Consider the following 26,188-nt stretch of genomic DNA (forward strand, 5'->3'; position numbering starts at 1 on the left):
AAACTTTCCGACGGCATCAAGCTTAAATCTAGTAATTTACTACGGGGCACATCGGCAGTCTTTTATTAAAATTCACCTCATGGCTTTCTAGCTGCTATACTCCTGCTCCCAATCCCATTTCCACCCCCACCCTAAAATCTGAGTACTTGTCGATATCCAGTTACGACGTGTTTCCAATAAAAATCTGCTGCTTTTGCTAAATAAATCATTATATCGTCGCGTTGCTGAAACTTTCTCACAGTCACATTTCGATTTTTCTATTTTTCTATTTTTCTATCAACTTGGAAAAATTTGTAATTATATAAAAAAGTTATTTGCAATTGATTCTTAGACTGAGGTCATTTTTACTTAGATATTGATTTCAATTGATTTATTTTATTATTTTTGTTAATAAATTTTTTAAATCAAGTTAATGTATATATATTAAGTTATTTTATTATCTTTTAGAATTAATTTTAATTCTGATTTATGATTACATCTCTTTCTATATCGTATAATTTAACACGTTTGGGCCTGAATGGCGGCCCAAAGATAACTCGGAAGAAATATGTATATCCTGTAACTGGATGGTTAGTATGCAGGAAGAACTCCGCTATGATGCTCCTTCATCTTTCTTGAAGGTGGAAAGTTGATGCGACACTTTTAGGTAAGAATTTTTCATCGTTGCAAATTATACTCCCTATATATTATATAACATAACTTTATCTTACTGATATATATTTTTATAATTTACTTAGTTCAATAAATAATATAAAACTATATGTATTATTTTTTATTATATATATATATATATACATATGAATATATACTATTTTTTTTAATTGCAACATAAATGTATTTTGCAATTTAATTCTATATTTAATATTATTTTATTTTAAACTGTATATTGCATTTATATCCCCAATTAATAATAAATATAATAATTGAATAGAACTTAATAGAGTTTAATGGAATTCATTTAATTAGGATAGATTAATCCATTAAACAAATAATTATTTAAATTGGTTTGTAATACTATTGAAATACATATACGATAGTGAAAAAGTTTCTTGAGTTTTATTTATTATACATATATAATTTATGAAACGCGTAGTTTCAACCAGAGGTCAAATATTTGATGGAATATTTATTGAAATCGATTTTCCGGTTTCTCCGGAAACCTATTTAACAACATTTTTTCCATTTGTCAAAATCTCATATTGAAAACCAAAAGGTATTTGCGATACAATTGACAACAAATTATACAATTTTACTTGAAATTAAATAAAATAAAAAATTGCTTATTTGCAGAAAAAATTAGAATATAAAAATATTCTTACATTATATAAAAGTAATCAGCAATATTTAAGTCGACAAGCACAAATGATATGCAATAATGTATAATACAGTACACATGCGGTGGTGATGGTGTGCTGTGTGTATGTACCTAATATATTATACACATATTAATATCGACTTTTGCTTAAGTCTTCTACATACTTGTCAGTGTAATGTTAGCTATTAGTTATATATGAAACACTTTATAAACTTTTTAATATAATAATACCGTTATTATAAATAAATTATTTTAATAAGTCACAACTTTTTAAATATATCTTTGATATATTTTTCGATACATTTTCATTGTCCTTTCTGTTTTACAAGAAACGTCTTTCAAATTTTTACAATTCACGTTTAATTACAAATAAAATTTTTCACTCTTCCGCCATTAATTATCTTCATAAGAAATTGTTTTGTACAAAATGTTTATAAAAAAAGTTTTAGATGCAAGTAGATACATATAAAAAATATTCTTACATTGCAATTAATGTTTAATTAAAATTCACTATATAGATTTATTAATTAATTATCATCTTCCTATGACCAATAAATGATCAAATCTGAGGTTTTTTATAAGCTTCCAAAGTTGCAAACAAATGCGATGGCTAATTAAAGATTTCATGATTAGACAATTCTCTCTCTCTCTCTCTCTCTCTCTCTCTCTCGTGCAAGGGACGTCGCCGTCGACGACGATGTCGTCGTCGCAACGTCATCCTGTCTCTCGAACTGCAAACCGAATCTCTAGATTGAGTTCTCAGCGAACACACGTGCGAGCGAAACTAATCCGCGACTTCTTCCTCTCCCCCCTTTTCACCCGCCACCCTATTCCTTTCTCGATGTCGATGTCGGAAACTCCGTCGAGACTAAGTCTTAAGCCTGGTTCTCATGTATAACGCGTAGCGATCCCGAAATTAGCTCAGAAACGAGAGGTTTCTACTGATAGTATTATTGGATTGGTAGATATTTAGATCCCTGGCTTCCGGTTTTCCTAAACCCACGAGAAGCCTTCGGAACCTTAAAGTCGTCTTTTATAATAAAAAAATTAATAACTGTCATGGAATTGAAATAATTTAATAATTAGATGATAATTAAAAAAATAACAATTTTCCCCACTTGCTTTTCGTTTCTACATCCAAAATTCGCATCAAAATCGAAAATGCAATCAGAAACGGAAATTCGAGAGAGATGGGACGTATGCAAAAATATAAGCGGCAAACTGAATTAATGCGAATCGTGTGTGGACAAGACGTAATCAGTCGCAGCCAGCGCACATGAAAGGCTGACCTAAGCCTTCGTTATTGCACATGTACGTACGCGTCCGTGAAATTGCATTAGCGATCGCGTGCATATTGAGAACGAAAGCGAGCGAGATTGTATATCGTATCTCTGTAGCATAATTCGTTAATACAAATATAAATCAATAATTCGGCGATCTTTGAATCGAAAATTCTTAATAAATCAATAATTAAACATCGTCAACCTTTTAATTAATATCAAGAAAGATATTTATATTAAAGAATATATAATTAAAAATAAAATAAAAGTATTTCATATAGTAAATTATACAATTAAAATAATAGTTTTATAATGTATAAGGTATTAATATGTATATAATAATAATCCATATTTTTTAATGTAAATTCTATGCTTTCAACATAATTATGTAAAATCTTCAATTTCAATTATAACATTTGTATAATCAAGTTTATAATATCATAATGATTTGTTTTCGAATACCTTATACAGTTTTCCGAAAAACAATGAGATTTCATATAATTTTCTGCCGAATAATGCAATATAGTTTACCGGGAAATAACGCGGTCCACGTCGAGAGATTCTCAAGTAACGTCCGTTCGTCCGCTGCTGTGATGCATAATGCATACGAATGCACTTTCTCACGTGATCTCGTAACGGAGGAAGGAAATATCACCACAACGCCACTGGAGAGAATATCAATTCTGAGAGGATATCAATGGCAAATCGCGGATTCAGATATGTCACTTCCTCGATTTGCGAGATCTGTGCCCTCGCTGTACCAAACCCCCCAAAATTTCACGATGCATCTCAATTCGTTTCTTCAAGATAGTAAAATTTATCCTGAAAATAAGCTTCATATAATTATAATAAATTTTATCGATCTCCAAATAAATTATAATAAATTAAAATGTATGTTAATTAAATTTATTCTATATTTTTATGTCATTATTTATTTTTATATTATTATATTAAATATATAATACGTTATTTATTTTTTATGAGAAATTACCTCTTTCCGATTGTATTATAATTTCAAAGACACATTCATATAATATTTTTAGAATAATATGTGGCGATTATATCGTCATATACTTAACCGCCGAAACAGCTCAAATCGAAAATAAGTGGTAGCAAAGTCGTAAATAGGAAAAGACGTTAGATGGGAAAACGGAAACATAGGTGACAATAAGCGGAAACGTATAAACAATAATTAATAACATTGAGCGAAACATGACGAGCGACTCCTCGAAGGATACGAAGTCCGGAGGGGAGACAACTACCGGAGATCCCGGGGATAGAGAGGTAGACATTCGGCATCGCGACTCGCTAGCATACGGATGTACCTATCCGCCAAATTGTACATACGCTAAAACTTGTGGGATTAAAGACTATGTTAAGATACGAACTCGAATAAATTACTCAACCTACACGCACATTCCCGACCTATCCCCAAAAATATTTATTTATGATACAATTTACAATTTATATTAGTTTTTAATATAAAATTATTATTTTATCAAATATATATTATAATTTTTTTTTATACTAGACTTGACTAGCTTTGTTTATCTATACGCAATGAGTTTTTACAGTTATTAAAAATAGAACTTTTAGACATAATAAGTTCATAATTATTCTATTTTAAGTATTTCAAATAATTATTCTTGATTATATCTTATTCTTTTCTAGATTACATTTCTATCTGCTTTGGAATGTAAATTGTGAAAGAGTATTTAGTCAACCACGATTAACGTTGACCGACTTTATCAACCATTTCAATTATTGTGTACCGCATATAACTTACATCATTATCAATGGCTCATAACACACTATGATAGTGTGCACCGTTAATAAACCATAAAACTCTTAATTAAAATATTAATGATAATAACGATAATAATAACTACATATATACAATAAGATATAATAAGAATTCAATATGAGAAATATAATAAATAAGTACAATATAATATAATATAATATATAGATATGTATATTATAAATGTTTTATTTAAAAAAAAATAATGTTACGCATAAATTATAAAACAAAAAGAAAAAGAGTTTATCTCTATAAAATCTGAGCTTTATGCTACTGATGATAAGAGCATATGATAAATCTGAAAATGAATGCAATTGCAAACCCTTTCTGTACAGATGCACGGATGCAGATACAAATACACACACACACATACACACACATACACACACACACACAAGTGCACGCGTAAAAGGAGAGCTGGCAATTCTTAGAGAAATAATTCAGTGACCAACTCGGTCGTCTCGCAAGCAGGTGAATTCAGGTGAAAAAGCGTTGTTGTAATGCAAAACATTTAAATTGTTTATAAACGTACTTTAGTATTTAAACGGTATAAACTTATATATAGGGGATTATATTAAAGATAGATCAACTGTAGATAATAGGTAAAAGATATAATACCTAAATAGCTTTTTCCTTTTATACATATACTATATGTCTGTTTATTTAAAACGTAGTATTATCATTTTTTTTTATCTTTACCTGTTTAATCTTTTATGTAATTTTTTCCTTGCAGTTTTATCTAAAACTTTCAATAATTTAAATAATATAATTTTTATCAAATTATTATATAAAAGCATGTTTTACAATTTTTGTTTGTTTGTTTCAAGTTTATTTGTAAATTTTTAAGAGAAATTTATATAATAATATTTTACAACTTTCTTTAAGAATAAAAAGAAATTCATAAAATAAAATATAAACTTCTTACTTATGAAAAGCTGTGCTGACGAACGCATAAGAAAAATAGAAATTACTATACAAAATTTAACGACTAAAATATGAAGTTAAAAACACGTTTTTTATTTTCATACCTTTAGCTTTAAGTTTATTGGATTTCATGAGAATAAAATTATCAAAACAATTTCTTATTTTAAGAAACATATTACTGAATGCGTTCTGATTATATATGTTTTGTTGGGAATTACTTAAACACATCGCTATAATACAAGATCAAAATTCTCATAGATCTATCAACAAATTAATTAAGTTGCTAAAAGAATAAATTCCTTTAATTTTTTGATATCTCGGGTGAAAAGTGTGACAGCCGTCTTTGGGACAAGTTTCGCTTGTAATATCGACCATGCCGCAACACGAAGTGTTGTAAGGGAAATGTTAGCATGCATTTCCCTTAGGGTTACAACGTGTAAACGTTGTCGTGTAACAACCATAGTCCGCGCTATCAGAGAGGGTACACGAGGCCGTGACCCCGTCGTCAGGGGAATAAGTCATTGTTTTGCGTAACAATAACGCAACGTCGTCCTCGTTGCTCTATTTCGTTTAATTGAATTTTTATCGCGAGGCAGATTCTTGCAGAAAAAAATTAAATACTGATTATCGCGCTCTCTGTTTCGCGGTTTCTTTTATATCAATCAAACACTTTGATGTTGAGTGTTTATTAATATTGACACAATATAAAACGAATTTGTTGTGAACTTGGTTATTTTCAATGGATGATATAACATGCTTTCAGTCAAGGAATGAAAATTCTCGACGGAAGAATATTATTGAATTGGCTGGCCGCGAACGTGATCATTTTTACGGTGATATCAAATAATGGAAGATTTTGAAAAGAGAGTTGAATTGTTATATAAAAATGATTGTAAATGTAAAAATGTAAAAAATATTTCTTAACTCATTTTAAAGGTAATACTTATAATAGTATTGATTTTGTTTAAAAATATCAATTTTTGTATCAAAGATTTTTGAAAAAAGATAACATTCTCATTTATTGATACTGACAATATAAAACTACTTTCACGAATTAATCTTTTGCGTCATTTGATATTTAAAAAATTCAATTATTACAGCTTAAATTTTAAAAATAAAAATAATAATTTAATTTGCAATTTAACGTACATAGAAACTAACTAGTGCGCGAAAAATCAGTGATCACAGATTTCGAATTTTTTCTCAATATCTCATTAAGTCAATTGGAAATAAAAATGCGGATTTGACGCATCACGGCGCTGTTGCAAGACGACGCACCGTAAACAAGCGAGGATAGAAATTATAGATGAGCTGGCGGGGTAAACAGGCGGCACAGCACGAGAGCCGAGAAAATGGCTTTTCCCCGGGAGAGAAATGCGTCGCCGCATTTTCCAGAGCGGAACCATCCGGTCCACGGTTCCTCTTTCCTCATCTTCCCTCCTCCCCTCTTTTGTCCCCTTCAATATGATCTAACCCGTTATTCTGATATATGTACATAAATGAGATATTATATGTACAATAGAAAAGAAAGAAAGAATTTGAAAACTGTATGCGTGCGCGCGTGTCCGCCCGGGGGTGTGTATCTACGGAGAAAATTATTATAAACAAATTAGTTAAATACGTTTAAAAAAGTAAATTTTGTAAAAAACTTTCTCAGACAAAAAAGTATCGTAACTTTGAGAAAAAAGTACGAGATATGCAAATTTTTTGCACCATCCGATTTTTGAAATTTGTAAAATATTAAAATATTATTGATATTAAAAAATAAAATCATACAATTTTCCTATAGCCATTGATGCATATATGAAAGTATAAAGATAAGCTTACCAAAAAATTAATAGTTTATGAGATATTTTATACTTTATTTTAATATATATATTTTGACATGATAATCATTTTGTAAAATATTCCTTTTCTTCATGATCTTGCTTTAATGCTTTCATGCACAGAATAATGAGATAAATCAATTGGTGGATAAAAAAACAACTATAATAAACAGTTACTTAAAAAAAATATGCTCATATATGTTGCAAATTGCATGTTACGCGCGCATACACACACTACTTTGTAGGCATCATAAAATGTTGCAAGTTATTTTCACGAAACATTAGCAATAACAATTATTTTTACTGAATTTAATTCCACTGGAATCTTTAATACGATACATAGGGTATTACTGTCAGGCCCTCCACAAGAAGAGAAGCAGCGAATAAATCTTACTTCTTTGAGCTAAAACTCTCCTAAATATTTTTTTTATATCGATTCTTCTCATTATTCTACTTATAAAAATATCAAGATAAGATAATGGAAAAGTAAATATTTTAACAGGCATTTTATATTGTATTCTGACACATTTTAATATAAATTAAGAAATATTTCATATAATTTTTCAATAATTTTAATGCTTTCATCAACGGATTTCGAAGGATTTTGCGTCGTATGTCATCAAGTTTATCTCTTCAGCGACCATCAAAATACATGCAAAAAAATATGTAAATATCCTGTTCAAAACACATATAAAAGTAATCTTTATATTTTACATGTAATATTTTCAACAATAAATTGTTTTATTGAAAAGAATATGTTATGCCTTTTAATTAAATATTAATAATCGCTGTTAAGACAAATTTAACATATAACACAAAGTCATTTAAACTTAAAAAGACATGATTGATTTATCAATTTTTAAATTTGTCTCGAAAACAAAGACAAAATCTTATTTTTTGATAAACAATTTTTATAAAAAATTATCCCCTCTTTGGTGGTACCATCAATTCAATACATATATACTCATCGTATGTATTAAAAAATTAAATAATTATCATATATCATTATATCATATTGAATTATTATTGCAAATAAAAAATAAAATTATGAAAACTCAGATTATTAAGTGTAAAATTCAGCTCAATTTCTGAAATCTAAAATTTATATCTGCTTTACATCTTTTTTATATTTTAAGCTACAGTTTCTCAATATTAGTAGAAGCAAAATCAATTTCCCATGTTTCTCTTTGCTTCAATCCCGATCACATATGACAATTTGGACAGGCAAGCGGGTTCGAGAATAGGCAGTACTGTTTGCCGGAAACTGACGAGACAGAGAGACTGCTATTGACCTAATTTCGGCTCATTGTGTATAAACCGAAACTAACCGAGCGAGAATCCGACGGATCTATAGACGATCTATAGGCCTATAGATTCTGTTAGCCGTCTACGGCATTCTAATCTAGTTAATTTTGCTTCTGCTATGCAAACGACTGTGTAAACGTGACATAAGAAAGTATGAATTATCGAAGATAATAGATCTAAAAAAAGAATACCGTAGAATAATACAGAATACTGTAGAATTGAATTCAAATTTTATCTACAAAATTTTCGGTTTATTTATTAAATCATTATATATGTGGATGTAATAAATAATAATAGAACAAAATAAATGAGATAGTAATCAAAGATATTTTGATAAACGTGAAATATTCTTGATATTTCTCTCGTCTATCGCAGATCGGTTATTTTTATCATTCTTATTTGATAAGCTACGATAAGAAGCGGTACACTTGTTTACGACGTCGTCGATCGAACATTTAATTCCAATAACGAGCGTGTCTTTTACTGTGAAATCTTAAATATAATTAACATTAAAATAATAAAACGATAATCCTTTCCAAACATAAAAGTGTAACAGTTATAAACAACTCCATATCAATAATATCAACATATTTTTATATTTTAAAACATGTTTTGCAAGAGATAAATTATCCATTATTTCTATTAATATTTTATGTACGTAAAAAAGTTATTAATTATTTTTATTAATTTATATACATTTATTTATTTTTGATATAAATGTCTTTTGTGACATTGCAATTTGCTTTATAAAAAATATTATTTTACGGTAATAATAAATTCAGAATAAATAAATAGAAAATAGAAAATATATCTTATATTTTTATTATATATTTTCTTCTTATTTCTTCTTATATATTTTTGTTGTATATTTATATATATTATGTATTATATTTATAGTTACATATTATATAATAATAATGACATAAAATGTGCAATGTCTGGCCTAATATTGATCTTCCTATTATCTTACTCTAATACTTTTCTACGTAGGATAATGGAAAGAATCGATTTACGCCAAGAGAAAGAGAAACTTTATATGGTTCCATTTAAGAAAGTGCGGTTACAAGTGCATCAATATTGTTCGAAAAAATAGAATTATAGAATGGTAGATTATATTAATAATAAATAGTGAGAAATTTTCCTTCATTTTTTCTATTTTTACTTACAATTAGAAAAGAACTATAACTCTCGACTCAGTTACAAGAATTACTCTGTACATACTATATGTCAAACTTTAAAATGTATTCTAATAAGCATAATGCTTCACATTCACTTACTAAATAGATAATTAAATAAATATATTAGTAAAAATTTTTTACATTTTTTATGTCACTTTTATAATAAATATATAATAGAATAAAAATGTATAATAAAATTATGTTTTAATTGAAAGGCAAATTAATTTTGAGAGAGAACAATTTAAACTATAGAAAGTTGATGCTTTCTGGAAGATAAAATCACAAATTTCTTTACTCGCTAATTTAATTCATAATACAATAAATGTTTAAATTTTATTGTTTTATATAGGATATATGGTCACGATATGCAACTGGTATATCCAGTTTCGCGGATACGATAATCCAGTTTATCCTTGCGTGCAGCAATTACATAACTGTATTTCTAATGGACGATCGACCCCAACGTTATACATTTCACATATGTGTATACATATATGTGTGAATATATATGTATGTATTTTTTATGTTTTTAGTGTGTTTATTTTAGCTACAAAAAAGTTGCAGAAGCTGCAAAATACGTGGCTGTCTTTTCCGCTGGCTATTTATTTTAGTTTCGTTTTATTTAATTTGTCTTTATTATTTCGTTTTAGTCTATTAAAGAAAAATTTTAATATTAATGTAAAAAATATAATATAAAATTAGCTATACTTATCTGAAAAATTCTAATGTCACAAAAATGTCCGTAATATAAAACAATTAGATTCTAATAAAATTTATATTCATCGAAAAATTTATAATTGTCCCAAAGATCGTTACAATCATTTTTCATAGCACTGCATAACATGCGTAAAATGTATTTCTTTCTTGATTCAGCAATTTTACGTTGGTTTCTGATTGTTACTGAATGAAATCGCGCGATAAGGATTAATAGAATTCGTTGGTGAGAAATTAAACAACTGACAAGGTTTTATGATTCAATCATTTTCGATTCATATTTTGTTTTCTTTTTTCCTATATTAAAAAATTAGCAATTTATGTTTCTAGCACAAATATATAGTATACAACATATTTTTTCTTTTTATTTTACGATTACAATACTCGTTAGAAATATGATCGATCGACCGTGAAACGTGAATACGCGATAGGAAGTTATTTTTAATTCTAATAAAATCAAATTAAAGAAGAATCTTTATATATATACACGGAGAAAATTTTATAGTAAATATTACTATGGTGTCGCACTAGCTGCTATGTCCATAGCATTTAGTGCTACGATCATGCTATAATTATAGCATTAAATGCTATGATCGTAGCACTAAATGCTATGGACATAGTAATTTTACTATAAGACTATAGCATTTAAACTTGTGCGTCTTGATGGTCCTCAGTTGGTGCGACAGCATAGTAAAATTTAATATAAAATTTTCTTCGTGTATATATATATAAAGATTCTTCTTTAATTTAAACGTACTATTAAATATACATGTATATTACACGTATATTTAATAGTACGTTTTACTTTCAAGATTAATATAATAATGACGCATGTGTAAATTGCATTACAGCGAAAAATATGACTGTGCTGAACCACATGATATGTAACAATCGTTATAGTTATCTTCGTAACAATTAAATTTGTGTGCGTATGTGTGCGTGTGTATACATGCGTGCGTGCGTGCGTGTATATCTATGCCTATGTAATGTTAAATAAAGCAAACAGAAGCAAAATAATAGCGATGATAAAGGAAAATATATCTCTAGCAATTAAAAATTTATTTATCTTATTTTATCTTGTAATTTTATATAAGTATTACTTACAATTAGTAAATAAAAATAAAATAAAATTTGCAATGACGGTTTTAATAAGATTATAAAATCTAATAACTCTAAAGAATCAGATCTTTACAAGTAGAATTTTATCTCGGAATCTTAAAGACAACTTTCACATTTCAATCGGTTGTAATTATCTCCTAAATTGTTAAGTCGACAAGATGGTAGCGATTCGATAGAGTATGCACTCTTCTCATTTCGGATCAGTATTGTTTCCTTCGATTGAGATCGAGATCATTTCCGATCCCACAACGTCAATTCCCGAGAAAGCGTGGGAATTTTTTTCCATTTGTTCTTTCCAGACATCCTAAATCGGCGACATAGCCTTCCTCCGTCCTTATCCATCCTTTTTGCCTCAAATATTTGAAATGTATCTCGCTTTTATGCTATCTCTTCCTTCTCTTCTGACAAAACGGCCTTTTGAAGAAATTTCAAAGCCATGAGAATAAGCAACAGCATATTTTTTACAGTGTTAAAGTATAGCGCGGATAAATTTAAAGGCGTTATTTTATCAGATTATTACATTCAATATGTCATTTTTACATTAATAATTTTTAAATAATTTTTGAGAGAAAACATAATAGATTGTATAATTATTATATCCACTATAGTCTTCCATATTTCTCAAAAATGTTTTCAAAAGTTGCAAGCATTTCTTAAAAGTAGAATCATATTTCTATAATAAAATTATGTCACATTAATGTATGTGTAATAACACTTTGTTAGTGTGTGTCAGAAAACTCCAACTATATTTATTTATAAAATAAAAATTTGTATATGAATATAATATTATTTTATAGATTTATAATGTTTTTTTAATTTGACAACATTAGCGACCACATAACTAATTGTTAATAATTAATTAATTAATTAGATGGTCAATTATAGTGTAGATTTACAAACAGCGACAGTCAACAGATCGATGAACAAATAAATAAATGGACATATTAAAGTTGACAAATGTTAATGAAGTTGACAAATTTAATGATGATTTAAATATTAATTAACTTATAATTTAATTATACGTTGCATTACAAATATGTAGAATTAATGTCTGCGTTTAATTTTTGAAATGCATTATCATTATTTAATGCAAGCAGCATTCCGAGAATTAGCCGCAAGGTGACACGAGATGACGAGAAACGCTAACGTAACATACGATGAATGGACACATGCTGATGACGCATTTCCCTCTGTAATTCACCATGATCTAATGCGCTTTATGGTTTCTCGTGCGTAATACAATAATGAATTTTACATAAAAAAATGGAAGAAAATGTAATAACTTCCATTCCTTCAGAAAAGCCTGAAATTGATTCTGCAGCGAAAATATTGATGCAAATATCAAATAATATTACAGTTTTCTATATTTCGCATATTATAATTATATTTAATTTTAAGCGGATTTTTTATCTAAACAAAATTTTAATTTGCGCTTAAGAAAGAAGAATGTACAAAATGTTCTATTTTATTTGTATCAATCTTAATTTTAATAATATATTTTTCTATAAATTTTTGTCAGCAAAATATCGATTTCCTATAACTTCCATAACATCTTTAATTTAAGATTCTAATATAACAAAATTTGCTTCCCTCAGATTATTCAAAAAAATACATTGTGTTAACTATCTCAATCTGAAGATTAACTCGAGAAAAGTAACGTAACAAAAGTGAAATAAAAATTCTTGCACGGTGCCTATTGACTAGAACTAGAAAGATCTTGTAACATTTTTGTTTAAGCAGTTTAATTAGGTTCGCATTTTGTTTAAGTTTTATCAAATACCAGATACGCAATTCTGTGTGCAGTCTTTGATAATTACGTGTCATCACGGAAATAGGGCGCCATCGTAACTGCAATCATTGCGCTTCCGCCATTGCTGTATAATCACGTTCATAATGCACTGAAGCGACCTTCACATCTCACGAAATATATAACAGCATTAATAAGAGAAGTCTTTGAACTTGATAAAGAAATTCTTAAGTTTAGATTTCAGTACTAAGAATAGAATTTGGAGCACTTGGGAAATCTAGCTAAAGATAAAAAAAAGTATTTATCAAAGGAAGAGTCATAAAAATTGGATAAACCGGAGTCTTTCTATTGGTCTACTTTTCCGACGGCAATGTCTCCAAAAGTATTGTTGAAATAACGAAGCGAGAATTATTCCAGGTAGAACAATGATGTGGGATCGAATAGACCCAACAACAACCTTTATATGCGTTCTCTACCACGCGATTATAACGAAACGTAATTCCATCGTTCCACGAAGGTGCCATGGAACATCGTGCACCTGTACCAACAACATTTCCGATGTACGTGTGTGCGTACACGTAAACAGATACATACACGCACGCCGAGATTACGTATGTTCGTTCCGACTGTCATCGGTATAATTACGTTTGCAAACGGCAAACGCACTCGTGCATGCGCCGCCGACTCGCATCCCGCAACGCCTAAAGCGTCACTCACATCGAAGAAGAGAAGATTACAAAGAATTTATTAAAAATTATACTTTGGACAAATCATATAAATAGACAAAGATCCGAATTGACAGACGAGATTAATAAGTTTAAATCTTACAATAGTGGAGAGAATTTTATTACAAATTTAGAAAATTAAAAATTCTATACGTATAATTAAATCAACAGTTAAAAATAAAAAAATATGTATAAAACATGAAGGTGATTATATTCATTTTTCACAAAATATAGGTAATTTATAAAATTTCTTTTTTATGACTGTTAGCATTTTTATAATATTTGTCATATGATATTCAATAAGGATATTTGTTCAACTTTATCAATTTTGTTACTTACTTTAATGTCGTCTTTCTCAGTTCTCCAATCGTCGGATTATAGTCCCGGTCCTCTCCGCTAATTCTTGCCACTCCTTCGTCAACGTTTACCCCATACCCGTTCACCACCAAGTCCACCAAGTCCGTGAAATCGTCGTGTTTCCTCATGGTCGACGGCGTTACCTCGCTTTTCTTAGATTTTTCATTGGTGGGCGTTACGTCGCTATTAGCCTGTTCGCGACTGCCATTACCTCGTTGAAGAAACCTCCGACGGAAATTATTGTAGACGGTATCGGCGTACGGTGAATCGCCGATACGGACTCGCGCATGGCTGGGACTCAAGTGATGGCCGCTGTAGCCCAGGTCCATCTGCAAATCCACCACCAGCAGCAACGTGAACACGATGGCGAGCGCGCTCAGAAATAGCACAAATTTGTCGCGAATACGGATAGGCTTGACGTTTAGCCTCATTTTCGGATTTTTATGAGGTCTCTTGCCGATTGATCTTTGTCTCTTCTCACTTTTCACTAATTTCCGCTCAATTAATGGTAACTCCGATTTATCCAATTGATCGATAACAACGGAAGATTTCTGGATCAATCGTTGGTTATTTAAAGCTTCAAGATTACCGACTATCTTCGACGTGGACGAATTGTTGGTGTATTTCTTGGTGGATGAATTTTTTGTAACTTTATCGGGGTTTCTTATCTTATTAAGTGGGTTCTTCAAGATGTTCCTTTTTTCGGGATCTTCTTTAGAATGTACTATTAATGGCAGTCGTGGATCTGCAGGATTATGAAATTCGTAATTTATAAGATTAAAAGAGTTTTGTGAATCTCTTTGAATTAATTGTTGATGATATGGAGCTTGAAAATTATCAATTATCTTCCAGGTAAGCAACTTATTAATATCTACTTTAGTATCTTGAGGTATCGTCGAGGTTTCTCCAGAATCTCTTATCTTAATGATTGGTTCCTTCAACGTTTCTTCGGGCTCCTGCACTTTGATGATTCGACATTTCAAGCTTTCATCAAACTCTTTAGTTACTGAATTCTTCGGATTCTTCTTAGAATCTTTATCAAAATTCGGACATTCTGACACACTTTCAACGGACCCTGCGACGGAGTCGGCTAATGAAACTTTTTCGGAGCTGTCTATTAACTGTTCGGAACAAGGTGAAATCTTGAAGATCTCAATATGCTCCTCGAGTGGTTTCGCGATCGACTGACGTTCCGCATAGCGATTTGAAACTATAAGTTTACATGTCACGACCGAATCGTATTTATCGGCTGACCCGCTGTTATCGGATCCCGTTGACTCTTGACCCGACCAATCCTCCTCCGGCGGAGGCGATCGCTTCACTTTACAGACACTATTACTTCCTTTTCGCACTTTCTTCTCAGATCTTTGAACAGCTTGCTGAGCGTCTTTCGAAAGATAGCGTCTGTGAATGATAGATGATTGATAAGAGCGATTTATTGAATCACTTCTAACTTGTTTAAGTCTTGAAGAAGATATGAATGCTGCTTGATTATCAACAGTTAAACATGTGTTCTTTTTCGTTGAAGGTTTGTCCTGGGTGCTCGTCAGTTGCGATAGCTTATCTTCCTTCTCTGAAGTAATATCTTCTTTATTTGGAGAACACAGCTTTTTTGTCAAAGGTAAACTATTCTGGACAATGTTTTTCGTTAATTGCGATAACACATTTTCTTCAGGAATGTCTTTCTCTTTTTCCGGTAAAAAATCTTGGTTAGCTGAAAAAATGACTTTCCTAGCGGGAGAATAAGGATCTTTCGTCAACGAAAAATTTTCTCGAATGCCCCTATCTATTAATTGTGAAACTACAGGAATGTCTTTTTCTTTCTTAGCTAAAGAAATAAGATCCTTCGTTAATAAAGAATCATCTTGGACGATTCTTTCCGTTAATCCTAATTGTGAATCATTAGGAATGTCTTTTTGTGACAACAAGGAACTTTTGTCTGTTGCCTGTGAACTTTTCTCAAAATCTTTCTCTACTAAGCATACGTTTTCTTCAAAGATGCTTTTCGACAATTCTAAGTTCTTTTGAATATCTTTTTTCGTCAATTGCATTAGTGGATCAATCGAAGAATTCCTTTTTGTTAATAGCAAATTGTCATCCACATTTTTATGTATTAAATGTGGACTCTTTTCAGGATTCCTTCTTGTCAGCGAATCTCCCTCTTGAACGTCCTTCTTTAAAAATAATTTAGTTTCTCCAATGCTTTTTGTAGTCAATTGGAAGATCTCATTAGCTTTAATTTTCTTCGATGACGATAAATCTTTTTCAATGCTTTTTTGGGTCAATTGTTTTTCAAGATCTGTCTTCGTCGAATACTCTTCAACATTCTTCTTTGGCAACAGAACACTTTTATTAACGTCTCTATTGGTCCCCTCTTTCTTCAATAAAGAACTGCTATGATTATCTCTTTTCACTAATGTTGCATTCTCTTGATCGTGTGTTTTGGCTAGTTCTTCCTCTTTGGCTAATAATTCTTCTTTTTGAATATTCTTTTTTACCAATAATGGACTATCCTTAATATCTTTCTTCAGCAATCGTGGACTCTCCTGTATGTCCTTCACCACTACTGGACTCTGACGATTTCTATTAGTTTTCCTTTGAACAGTCTTTTTTAGAAACAATGGAGTCTCCTCAATATTTTCCTTTAAATTACTTGTTATATCTTCTTCCTTTTCCAATATTAAACTCTGCTGATCGTTCGTATTGTCCAATAATGCTTTCTTTAGAATATTTTTCTTCGATAACAAAGAATCTTCCCGCACATCCCTCCTCAAACTTGGATTCCGCTGGGTGTTTTTCTTCAACAACGATTGACCTTCTTTAATAGTCCTCAGCAATCTGTCGCATCTCTCGCCTACATTTTCCCTTAACACTCTCTTCAAGAAACTCTCCGCTCTCCGAAATCTCCCGACATGATTTTCTCTTAACTGATCGTCGATCACGTTCGTTAATTCAAAGGATCCGTCTATTACGCCCTTTCTAAAGTTCTCTGACACCTCGTCGTCATTGTTCTCATTTTCAGACTTAAATCTTCCACTTTTCGATCTAGATCCTTCGAATTTTAATTTCGATCTAAATCTTTCGTGCGACTCTCCACAATCGTATGCGCTATCTGTGTATATCGGGCGGCCGGCAGTTGCTATCTCGTTGCTGCAACTTGCACTTTCGAAACATCTCCCGTCGGCCAGAGCTCGAGATGATCCCTCGGGACGATCCGACGTTGCGACGCGTCGCCGGCGTTTTGCACGCACAGATTTTTAAAAACAGATCACTCGAGGCACTTTTACCGTGCTTTAAGCACTCACGAAAATATGCCGAAGAACTATATCACTTATTATATAAATAATTAAACAGTCGATTAAGTAATTAACTGAATCTCGAGAAAAGTGCGTGACACCGCGACACTCTGCGTTCTCACCGTCGCATCGCCTGAAACAAAGAAGAGAAAAATACCATTACTATATGGAAAATTATATAAAAATTAATACGTGGTTCGACAAAAAAGAACCTAAAAATGATTATTTCTTATAAATCTTTAATATTCAATACGATTTTAAATTGAGAAATGCTCCATCATGTCAGTTTTAACATTTAAGATTAAAAATATAAGCTTCTAAATGAGTTAAAACTTTTCAATATATCAGCTGTAGTATAAGTACATTAAAATAAAGTACATGAAAAATTTTTTTTACAACTTATCGTCAAATTGTTCAAAGTTGTAACAAAATAGAACATTTTGAATGTCAAAATCTCTTTAATTATGCAAAATATTTTAAGTAAATGTTGCACATTTAACGAAATGTATTTAAATTATTTCATTAAAAAGTTTTAAATTTCCTCCTTTGTTCTTTTTTAGGAAGAATCAAGACAATATCTTATCATTTAAAAGGCCCCAACAAACCATAAAATCTGGCAAACAGAATTTCCTCACTTATAATATACCTTTAATAGTTTTAGATAAACCGTGTAACACTCTATGTGAGGCACTCTATATAAAATTTTTTATCAAAAAGAAAAAGAAAAGATTTGTGGTGTAACTAAAATTTTTTATATTACAATTACGCATGCCAATGCATTGCGTTGCGTTGCATTGCGATGCATCGTTGTGGTGTATTATGTGATGCGTGGCATGTAATTCAAGACGATAATGAGACCGGCCAGCGTTATTTTTACGACAACGCGCAGCGGCATCCGCCGCTTTTATATCATTCTGTCGTTACTGTCATATATATTGTACACGTGCCATTTTGATATTTATATTGCACTATAGTGTGTGCACGAAATTGAATATGCAAATGGCATAGCGTGACGTATAACCATGCTGTAATCACTTGTTTTTTCCTGTTTATTTAGAGTGGTACAATCATACATATATCATCTGAATCATCTGAATCATCTAGCTATATCTAACATGTTATTAAATTTGCAAAGAAAGAGTGATAGTTGTATTAATTATCGTACCGTAATTTCTATAATTATTTTATTTTAGGATTGTTTAATCATTTTTATAGGTAAACACTATTTCTACAGTATTTTGTCGATAAATGCTATTATTATATATGTATTAATAAAATGAATAATATAACAAGTCCGAGATTTAAACATTTTATTTGATAATACTGATAACATTGAATCGCGCGTTCTCGCATTTGTCAGTGGAATTCCAATTCTCCTAATTGCTAATTAATTAGCGAACATTAATGAGAGGCAAAAGGGCCGGAAAACCGCAAATACCACCGAGGGATCGTGTGTTATTTCGAAAACGCGATCACGTCTTCCATACAGGCGAATGGGCGAATGGTTTTACGAATCCCGCGAGCACTTTTCTTCCCGCGCGCGGAGGAACATCAATGGTCGTATATAAGTATATATGGTATCTTTATTATATCGGAATCGCGGGACACGCAGAATTTCAATGGCACCTTCAATTCCGATGCAACAACCGGCCGGCTTTTACATCGACTTTTACAGCGAGACCTCGGCTTGCATTACACGACGTAAGTACCTGTTCAGATCGCAGATTCCGGCGAAACGGTCGTCCAAAGATCGCCAATCGCATCGATAAATATTACCGATTTAAAGATGACTAGCTATTTTCTAGAACGATCCCATCATTTTCGACGATCTCACAATGTCGTTTTTACTAAAAAATCATCGTGCATCTTTGTGGATAATATTTATATAAATAAGATTTATTATATTAATATATTTTTTAACGTATATTTATGACAATTTTGTTTTCATTTTTGCTTAATCACGTTCAGCTCAAGCAATCCTTCTGTATTACTTTAACGGGAAACCTTATGATTTTTAATTGATTATTATAATTTTGTTTTTTCATCTCAGTATAATGTTGCAAATCTTGATCCCTGATTGCATGTATTACAATATCCACTCTAATTGGTATCGATGTCTCCTCGAGGAGACTAAAAGTGCAGTGATAAAAGAATTCGCACGCAAAAATAGCACATTATGGCTTTTTATCGTCCGCGAGGGGGTTTTGTGTTGCCGGGTCAAGGTGCGCTCTTTAAGAGAAGGGTGAAAGCGGGTGGATATCAACTGTGAAATAGAGTGACGGTAATGGGGCTGCGCGTTGCGAGAGTGGCCATTACAGTTATCGCGAAGTCGCGTCATAAAGGCGACGGTGCAAAGCTATTATATATACATGTACATGCTTTTGCACGCGCGCGCGTATGTGTGTGTGTGTTACATATGCAACATGCACATACGATATATAAATAAGGGAAAAAGAGCGTTGTATCGAAGCAGCTGCATAATTCAATATCTCTACAGTCGCTATGCTCCGAGACGAAATCTCGAGGTCGCGCGTGCATTTCCGCGATTATCAGTTTTCACCCTTTTACCTCTTAAAGTTGTAAATAATACGGTTCTGTTTAGTATATATTTATTATACAGTCTCGTGTTTAATCCCTAAGCTAGATATCTTCGCAACTAAGAGAATACTATCCAGACAAAACATTAAATAATCATTTTTTGCAGTTAAATGACAGGGACATATAATATTTTTACATAAAAAGATTTTACCCTTAAACCAAAAGATTTATGATTGTTTCAAGCTCAATCTCATTTTTTTAAAACACTTTAAAATTGTTTTTGCTTCTATCTCAAGAAGAATAAATTACAAGAATGCACAATCATCAAAATATAAATACAAGAAACAAGTTATTATTATGTAAATTAAATAGAATTTAGTATCAAAAATATTTTGCAGTGATTTACTCGATACGTTTTTCTATATAACAAAATTTTACTATTCCAAATATAAAATCACGAATAAGCTATAAATGAATGATGAGAGTTTAATTAAAAATTTCAATTTTTTCTCATTTTATTTTTAATAGACTCATGTTTTCCAATATCACGATATTCCGATGATGCACGAATCACTCACGACCTATTTCTGCACTTTGTCTTAACTTACGTCACTGCGGATCGCGACAATATTTTTGCATTTTATCATACGTTTATTTTCCGCACGATAAGGTTTCGAAAGTGCAATAGTCAGCGCGAATCTTGCCGGAAATGGAGACACTTTTATTTTGCATGTTATTCATATACATCTCTGAATACAGATATGAGTTATATAAATTATATTATTTCTGATTATACATTCGTTTTTCATACACATTCGTTTTACAATTTAATTATTACAAAGTGATACATCATATCTTTCATAATGTAGATTTTAACAAGTTAAAATTTGTAATGTAATATTAAAATTTTAATTTTTATTATACTGTTGAAAAAGATCGTTTCACAGTTAAAAAAAACAGAAATTAGTTCTCAGCAAATAACATGAAAATGTTTAGATATGACATACATAAAAATATCTTATGTTTTATATAATATATTGTGTTAAATATAATAAAACTTATAAGGAATAAAAAAAGACCGTAATGTTATATAAATATATATATACAAGACATAATCTATTTATCTTTATCACCAGAAATATCTCCACTCTTTTTAAGAATAGAACAGAAGATGTGAGGAGATTATTCAGTTCAAGAGACTACGTATTATCGGTAATACATCCTCCTTAAGATCATTTCTTTTTCTAAATATTAAGATCATCATCTTTTTCATTATATAATTTATCTTCTTTTATAAAATGTTACAGTCAGCATTATGATGAATTTAGCAACCTAAGTTAATAATGATCTTTGAATGAGATATTCCTCAATAACACGGGATGATGAAATATTTTTATTCTTTGGAAAAAAACAAACGTTACAATTGTAAATGTGAATTTTTTTATTCAAAGCCCCATGCAAAAGTCATATCAGTTTAGATATTTTTTGCTACAATGTAGGTGGTTGTATTGTTAGCTATTACAGAGTACTATATAAAAGAAAATATATCATATGATGTAAAAAAAAGTATTAATAATCTTGAAATCTAGAAAAAAATAATTTTGGAAAAATATCTCACTTATCATAAAATCAGACATAAAATATGTGCTTTTGAACTGAACAATCCCGTAGGCATTTCATTATATTTTTCAAAACAATGAAAATATTTGATAAAAATAAATAAACCAATTTGCATATATATAACAAAATATGTATAACATAATAATGTAAATTGTAGAATATTGTTATTAAATATTTTACTAACATCTATTTTATTAATTTTTATTGAACATATTAAAAATAATTAATATAAAACATGGATAAATTTACAAATGCATATAATGCACAATATATTTAATGCGCGAATTTTCCGCGTCGAAAGAGAAAGAATAAAATAGAAACAGAGGCACTAAAAGAAGTGGTTTTTAAGAGGAACTCGATTATATGCCAACTTCGCGAAATTCCTTTCCCTCTCCCTCTGTCTTCTCCCTCGAATCCTCAGCTAGACTCTCTCACGTTTATTGAATCTCACACGGAATTTGTTTCGCAAGCAAAAAGTGGAAACCTCTGAATGCAATTTGCAACGGGCATAACGAGCTTGCCAGTGGCACGTGCCATTTTATGCTATAAAGAAGATTATTGGTGTTTAAGAAAAAGAAATGGCGACTTTTTACGTGAAAGAAAGAAATAAAAGATATCTGCTAATAATACTAGATACTTATTATCAATATATTTACTATTATTTGTGATTGTTTTTATTATAAACATTCTATAGCATCAAGTTCATAATTTCTGAAAACTTAGATTCAAGATGAAATTGCTTCGAAAAATTGTGTTTTTGAATTTATTAAATAATCTATCGTTCTATGAAATTGCCGAAATTCTACGTGCAAATCAACTGATTTGTCTATAAAGCGCCACAATCGAGATAGTTATCCAAAAAGATAACTATAAAGTAAGAGAAAAAATTATGTAAAGGTGTCAACAATAAAAAGAATAAATTAAAAATAAGATACGACTAGTTTATAAGAAAGAATTTTGCTAAGCGTTAATTATACGTCAAAATTTCTTATCATATGCTTATTATAATAGTCACAGAATTAGAATAAAGCAGGGAAGTTAAGAAGGGAAGTGAAGAGGAAAGGATTAAGACGATTGGAATTTATATTCATTCTCGTATACACAACAACTACACACGTCGACGCCGTAACCGTGTAAGAGCGAAAGCGTTATCTTCCAGAGAGCGAAAATTGCAGTAAACCCGCAATTTAGAGCCAGTACAGTAGTCTCGTTAACACCATTTGATTGCGTCGAACAAAAGATCCTTGTTTAAGGATTATAATATGCACTTAGGATCATGAAGTCTAATATTCGTTAAATATACTTTCTAAAATTAAAATGAAATATTAATTTTTAAAAATATTAACTTAGAATATATTAATTTGTAGAAAATTTTTAAAAAGATAGAGAAAGAAAGAAAAAGAGAAAGGGATTTAAGTTGGCTAACAGATATAGTAAAACTGAACACATTATTTAAATATCAGATCATATATCTGATGAATAAAAAGAATGTCAAATCTATGACTTGTGAAAGCATTTCAACCAACTAGTTTCTACTAAACCAGACGAATTAATCGTATCGATAGTTAAATTCGTGTTAGTGAAAGTGCAAATCGTTATTTTTTGGAAACACGTTTCGCCAATCACGCTAATTTTTTCAAAGTTGAGAGCGAGAGAAACGAGGAAATCGGGAGAAGGGATGAAGGAAGTAGAAATGTGCATTTGCACGTTCTTGCAGTCGCCTGCTTTTGCTTCGGTTTCCAGCCAGTTATCGCTTTCTTCCGTGAAACCTGTCGGCTGAATCTTTTCGCAAGACAAGTCACAGCGAAACGACATTCAATATTTACGCTCACTGATTTTCCTATAATAGAGGCCTTCCTATAAGAGACCGGCGGGGCCCCAAGGCCCCGAGATTCCCGTGAAGACGTTAGGCTATATTTATTTCTAACTACGTTTCTTATTCGCATCTTAAGAATAAAACAAACTTTAAAAAAATTAAATAAATGTTATTATTATTATTATTATTATTATTTGATTATTATTGTATTATAAATATATTCCATATATCTAACTTGTCCATATATCTTATTTATATTTTGTATCTTTAAAGGTATTATGTTTTTAAAAATGAGTTATAATCGATTTTGCATTGTGTAAAATTTCTACACGATGATTTCTTGCTTTTCTTGTCTATGTTATGTAATTCAATCCATTTATTAATTTGTGCATTCTAATAAAATATTAAAAAATATTAATTTAGTTTCTAATATATTAATATTAATTCACGCATAAAAAAATTTCTTTGATATATAATATCATTTATTGCAGTCAAAGTAATCGAAACGCTGCGTTTCTTGCAAAAACGCGAAACGAAATCGACGGTGCAAAGCATTGTTGCGCGCCGGTGAAATCGTCTTCGCGAACGCACGTCCTCGAGATGCACAACGGCGAAGACTAGATGCAGCCGGTGTGCGCGCATACGGCTGGATGGATAATGCGTTCTTATGCGCGAACACGTGTGTGCATCGCTCGGATTATGCAAGAGAGGCCAGGCCTCGTGCCGGGTCGCTGAGCGTTCAAGATGCATGTTAAGACGCGCGTGTTAGTCAGCCACGACGCAACCGATTACAATTGGTATAATCTTAGACGGCACACAAAAATAGTTTTACGACTTGACAGAATATTAAATGTTATAATATTATAATTAATATAAACATATTATTTGAGTAATATAATAAATTTATATTTATAGAATGTGCAGAATGTTTCTTAATTCTAGCGATGTTATACAAATCATTAATTTTCATGATTCAAACTTTTAATTGTACAATTTTAGAAAGAAAAATTTTTTTCAAGTACAAGTTGCTTACTTTTTAGAATTCGATTATATTATTTTTTAAAGTTTGTTTTCGTACTGCAAAGTTTTAGAAATTCAATTGTGGCATGACAGTTAAAAAAACCTTCTTATAACAAAAAATAATCCCTTGAATTTTGTATTTTTAATATATGTACATATAGGGAAGAGAGATGAGTGACAGTTGGGACAATTTTGACACTTTACTTTTTGTAGCTTCTGTTTTTCAAAATTTTATAACGACAACGAGTAGGATTTATTTCTTATTGTATTCAGAAGTAATTTATATATTTTTTTGAATATTATAGAACTTTGTTAATAAATAAGAATCTAATAAAAATATAATTTTGTTCTAACTCTTCCTTATATACCGAGGAGACTTGGGATAAAATAATAGAAATAATTGTGCTATAATTTTTATTGTATTTATTTTTTTAACTAAATAAATAAAATAGCTGGGACTAATAACGTCCCAACCTTCCCAACTCTCTCTCATTTGTCTTCTTTAAATTAAAACGGTTGTCTTTTAGTTAGGTTAAAGATTAAAGTCAGATATTTTTTGTATTGTAAGGTTAAGAACTATACATATTAGAAAGTGTTGAATAAGATTCTTCTGAAATGTAATCATCAAAAGAGATATCAAAAACATTAAATAGAAAGATAATTACTTTCAAAAGTAAAAAATAATTTTACTCACTTTGAATTAACTGAGTTCTTTACACAATAATGTAATTAACAAAGTTTTCTTACATCTCACATTGAAGATCATCAGGTGTATTTTGGTCATCAGGTGTAGTCAAAAATATACTACCAACTGTTACAAAGAAAAAACTCTGTCCCAACTCTCCCCCGCGGTGCCAACTCTCCCTCATCTCCCCTATGTTAATCTCAAATCGGAATGTGCATTTTGCAAGTTTTACTTTTTACGGTAAAGAAAGAAAAATAAAACGCGACAAAGGATATCTCGCAATACTTGCTTCACGTATGCCACGGGGCAAAGGATAGAAAGGGATTAGGATTTATCTTTGGTTTTGCGTTGAAGGAGGAAAGGAGAAAGGATAAATGTGAAAATGTACATATTAATCCTATAAGAGTGCCTGTGGCGGTTTCATTGAAATGTCGTTGTGTGAGTAGCAAAACAGCATTTGACTTAAATTCCAAATACTTTGACGTCATTTAATAAAATTAGTCACATCTCTTTCTCTTTCTCTCTCTTTTCCTTTCTTTAATAATACTTTCGAACTCTCAAAGAAAATAGACAGTTGAACGAAGTAAAAAGCAAAGGATTATCATACAATTACAATTAATGTTTCGCGACCAATTATTCGAAAAGAACTTGCATTAATAAAAAGGAATCAATATATAAAAATAGTAACAATAGAAATAATTTGTTTTTATAAACAGGAATAGAAAACAAATAAACTGGTAGTGCAGAAAAATTGCTTGAAAAATTTCATAATTGAATTTTTATCGTGCAATCTTTCTGTGAATTAAAAATTTGTATCGACATAGAAAAAATATCAATAAAAACATGCAAAAAGAATATTGATATAATTAAATTGCGTTGTGCAAATAAATAAGCTCGATATTACACTATTGAGAACTTTAAT

General features: G+C 30.5%; 1 protein-coding gene across 2 annotated transcripts in view; it reads right to left on the minus strand.

Annotated features, from left to right (window-relative positions):
• The window catches only part of LOC139807923 (uncharacterized), a 60,772-nt gene that overhangs the window by 18,386 nt on the left and 16,198 nt on the right, over positions 1-26,188 (minus strand). For both annotated transcript variants that reach the window (XM_071769421.1, XM_071769420.1), the window contains one exon: positions 14,274-17,720. In XM_071769421.1, the coding sequence (XP_071625522.1) occupies positions 14,274-16,342 (2,069 nt within the window). In that variant the 5' untranslated portion in view covers positions 16,343-17,720. The remainder of the gene's footprint in view (positions 1-14,273; positions 17,721-26,188) is intronic.

The sequence above is a fragment of the Temnothorax longispinosus genome, chromosome 2 (genome assembly GCF_030848805.1).
Source record: "Temnothorax longispinosus isolate EJ_2023e chromosome 2, Tlon_JGU_v1, whole genome shotgun sequence".
In the NCBI taxonomy this organism is placed as follows: domain Eukaryota; kingdom Metazoa; phylum Arthropoda; class Insecta; order Hymenoptera; family Formicidae; genus Temnothorax; species Temnothorax longispinosus.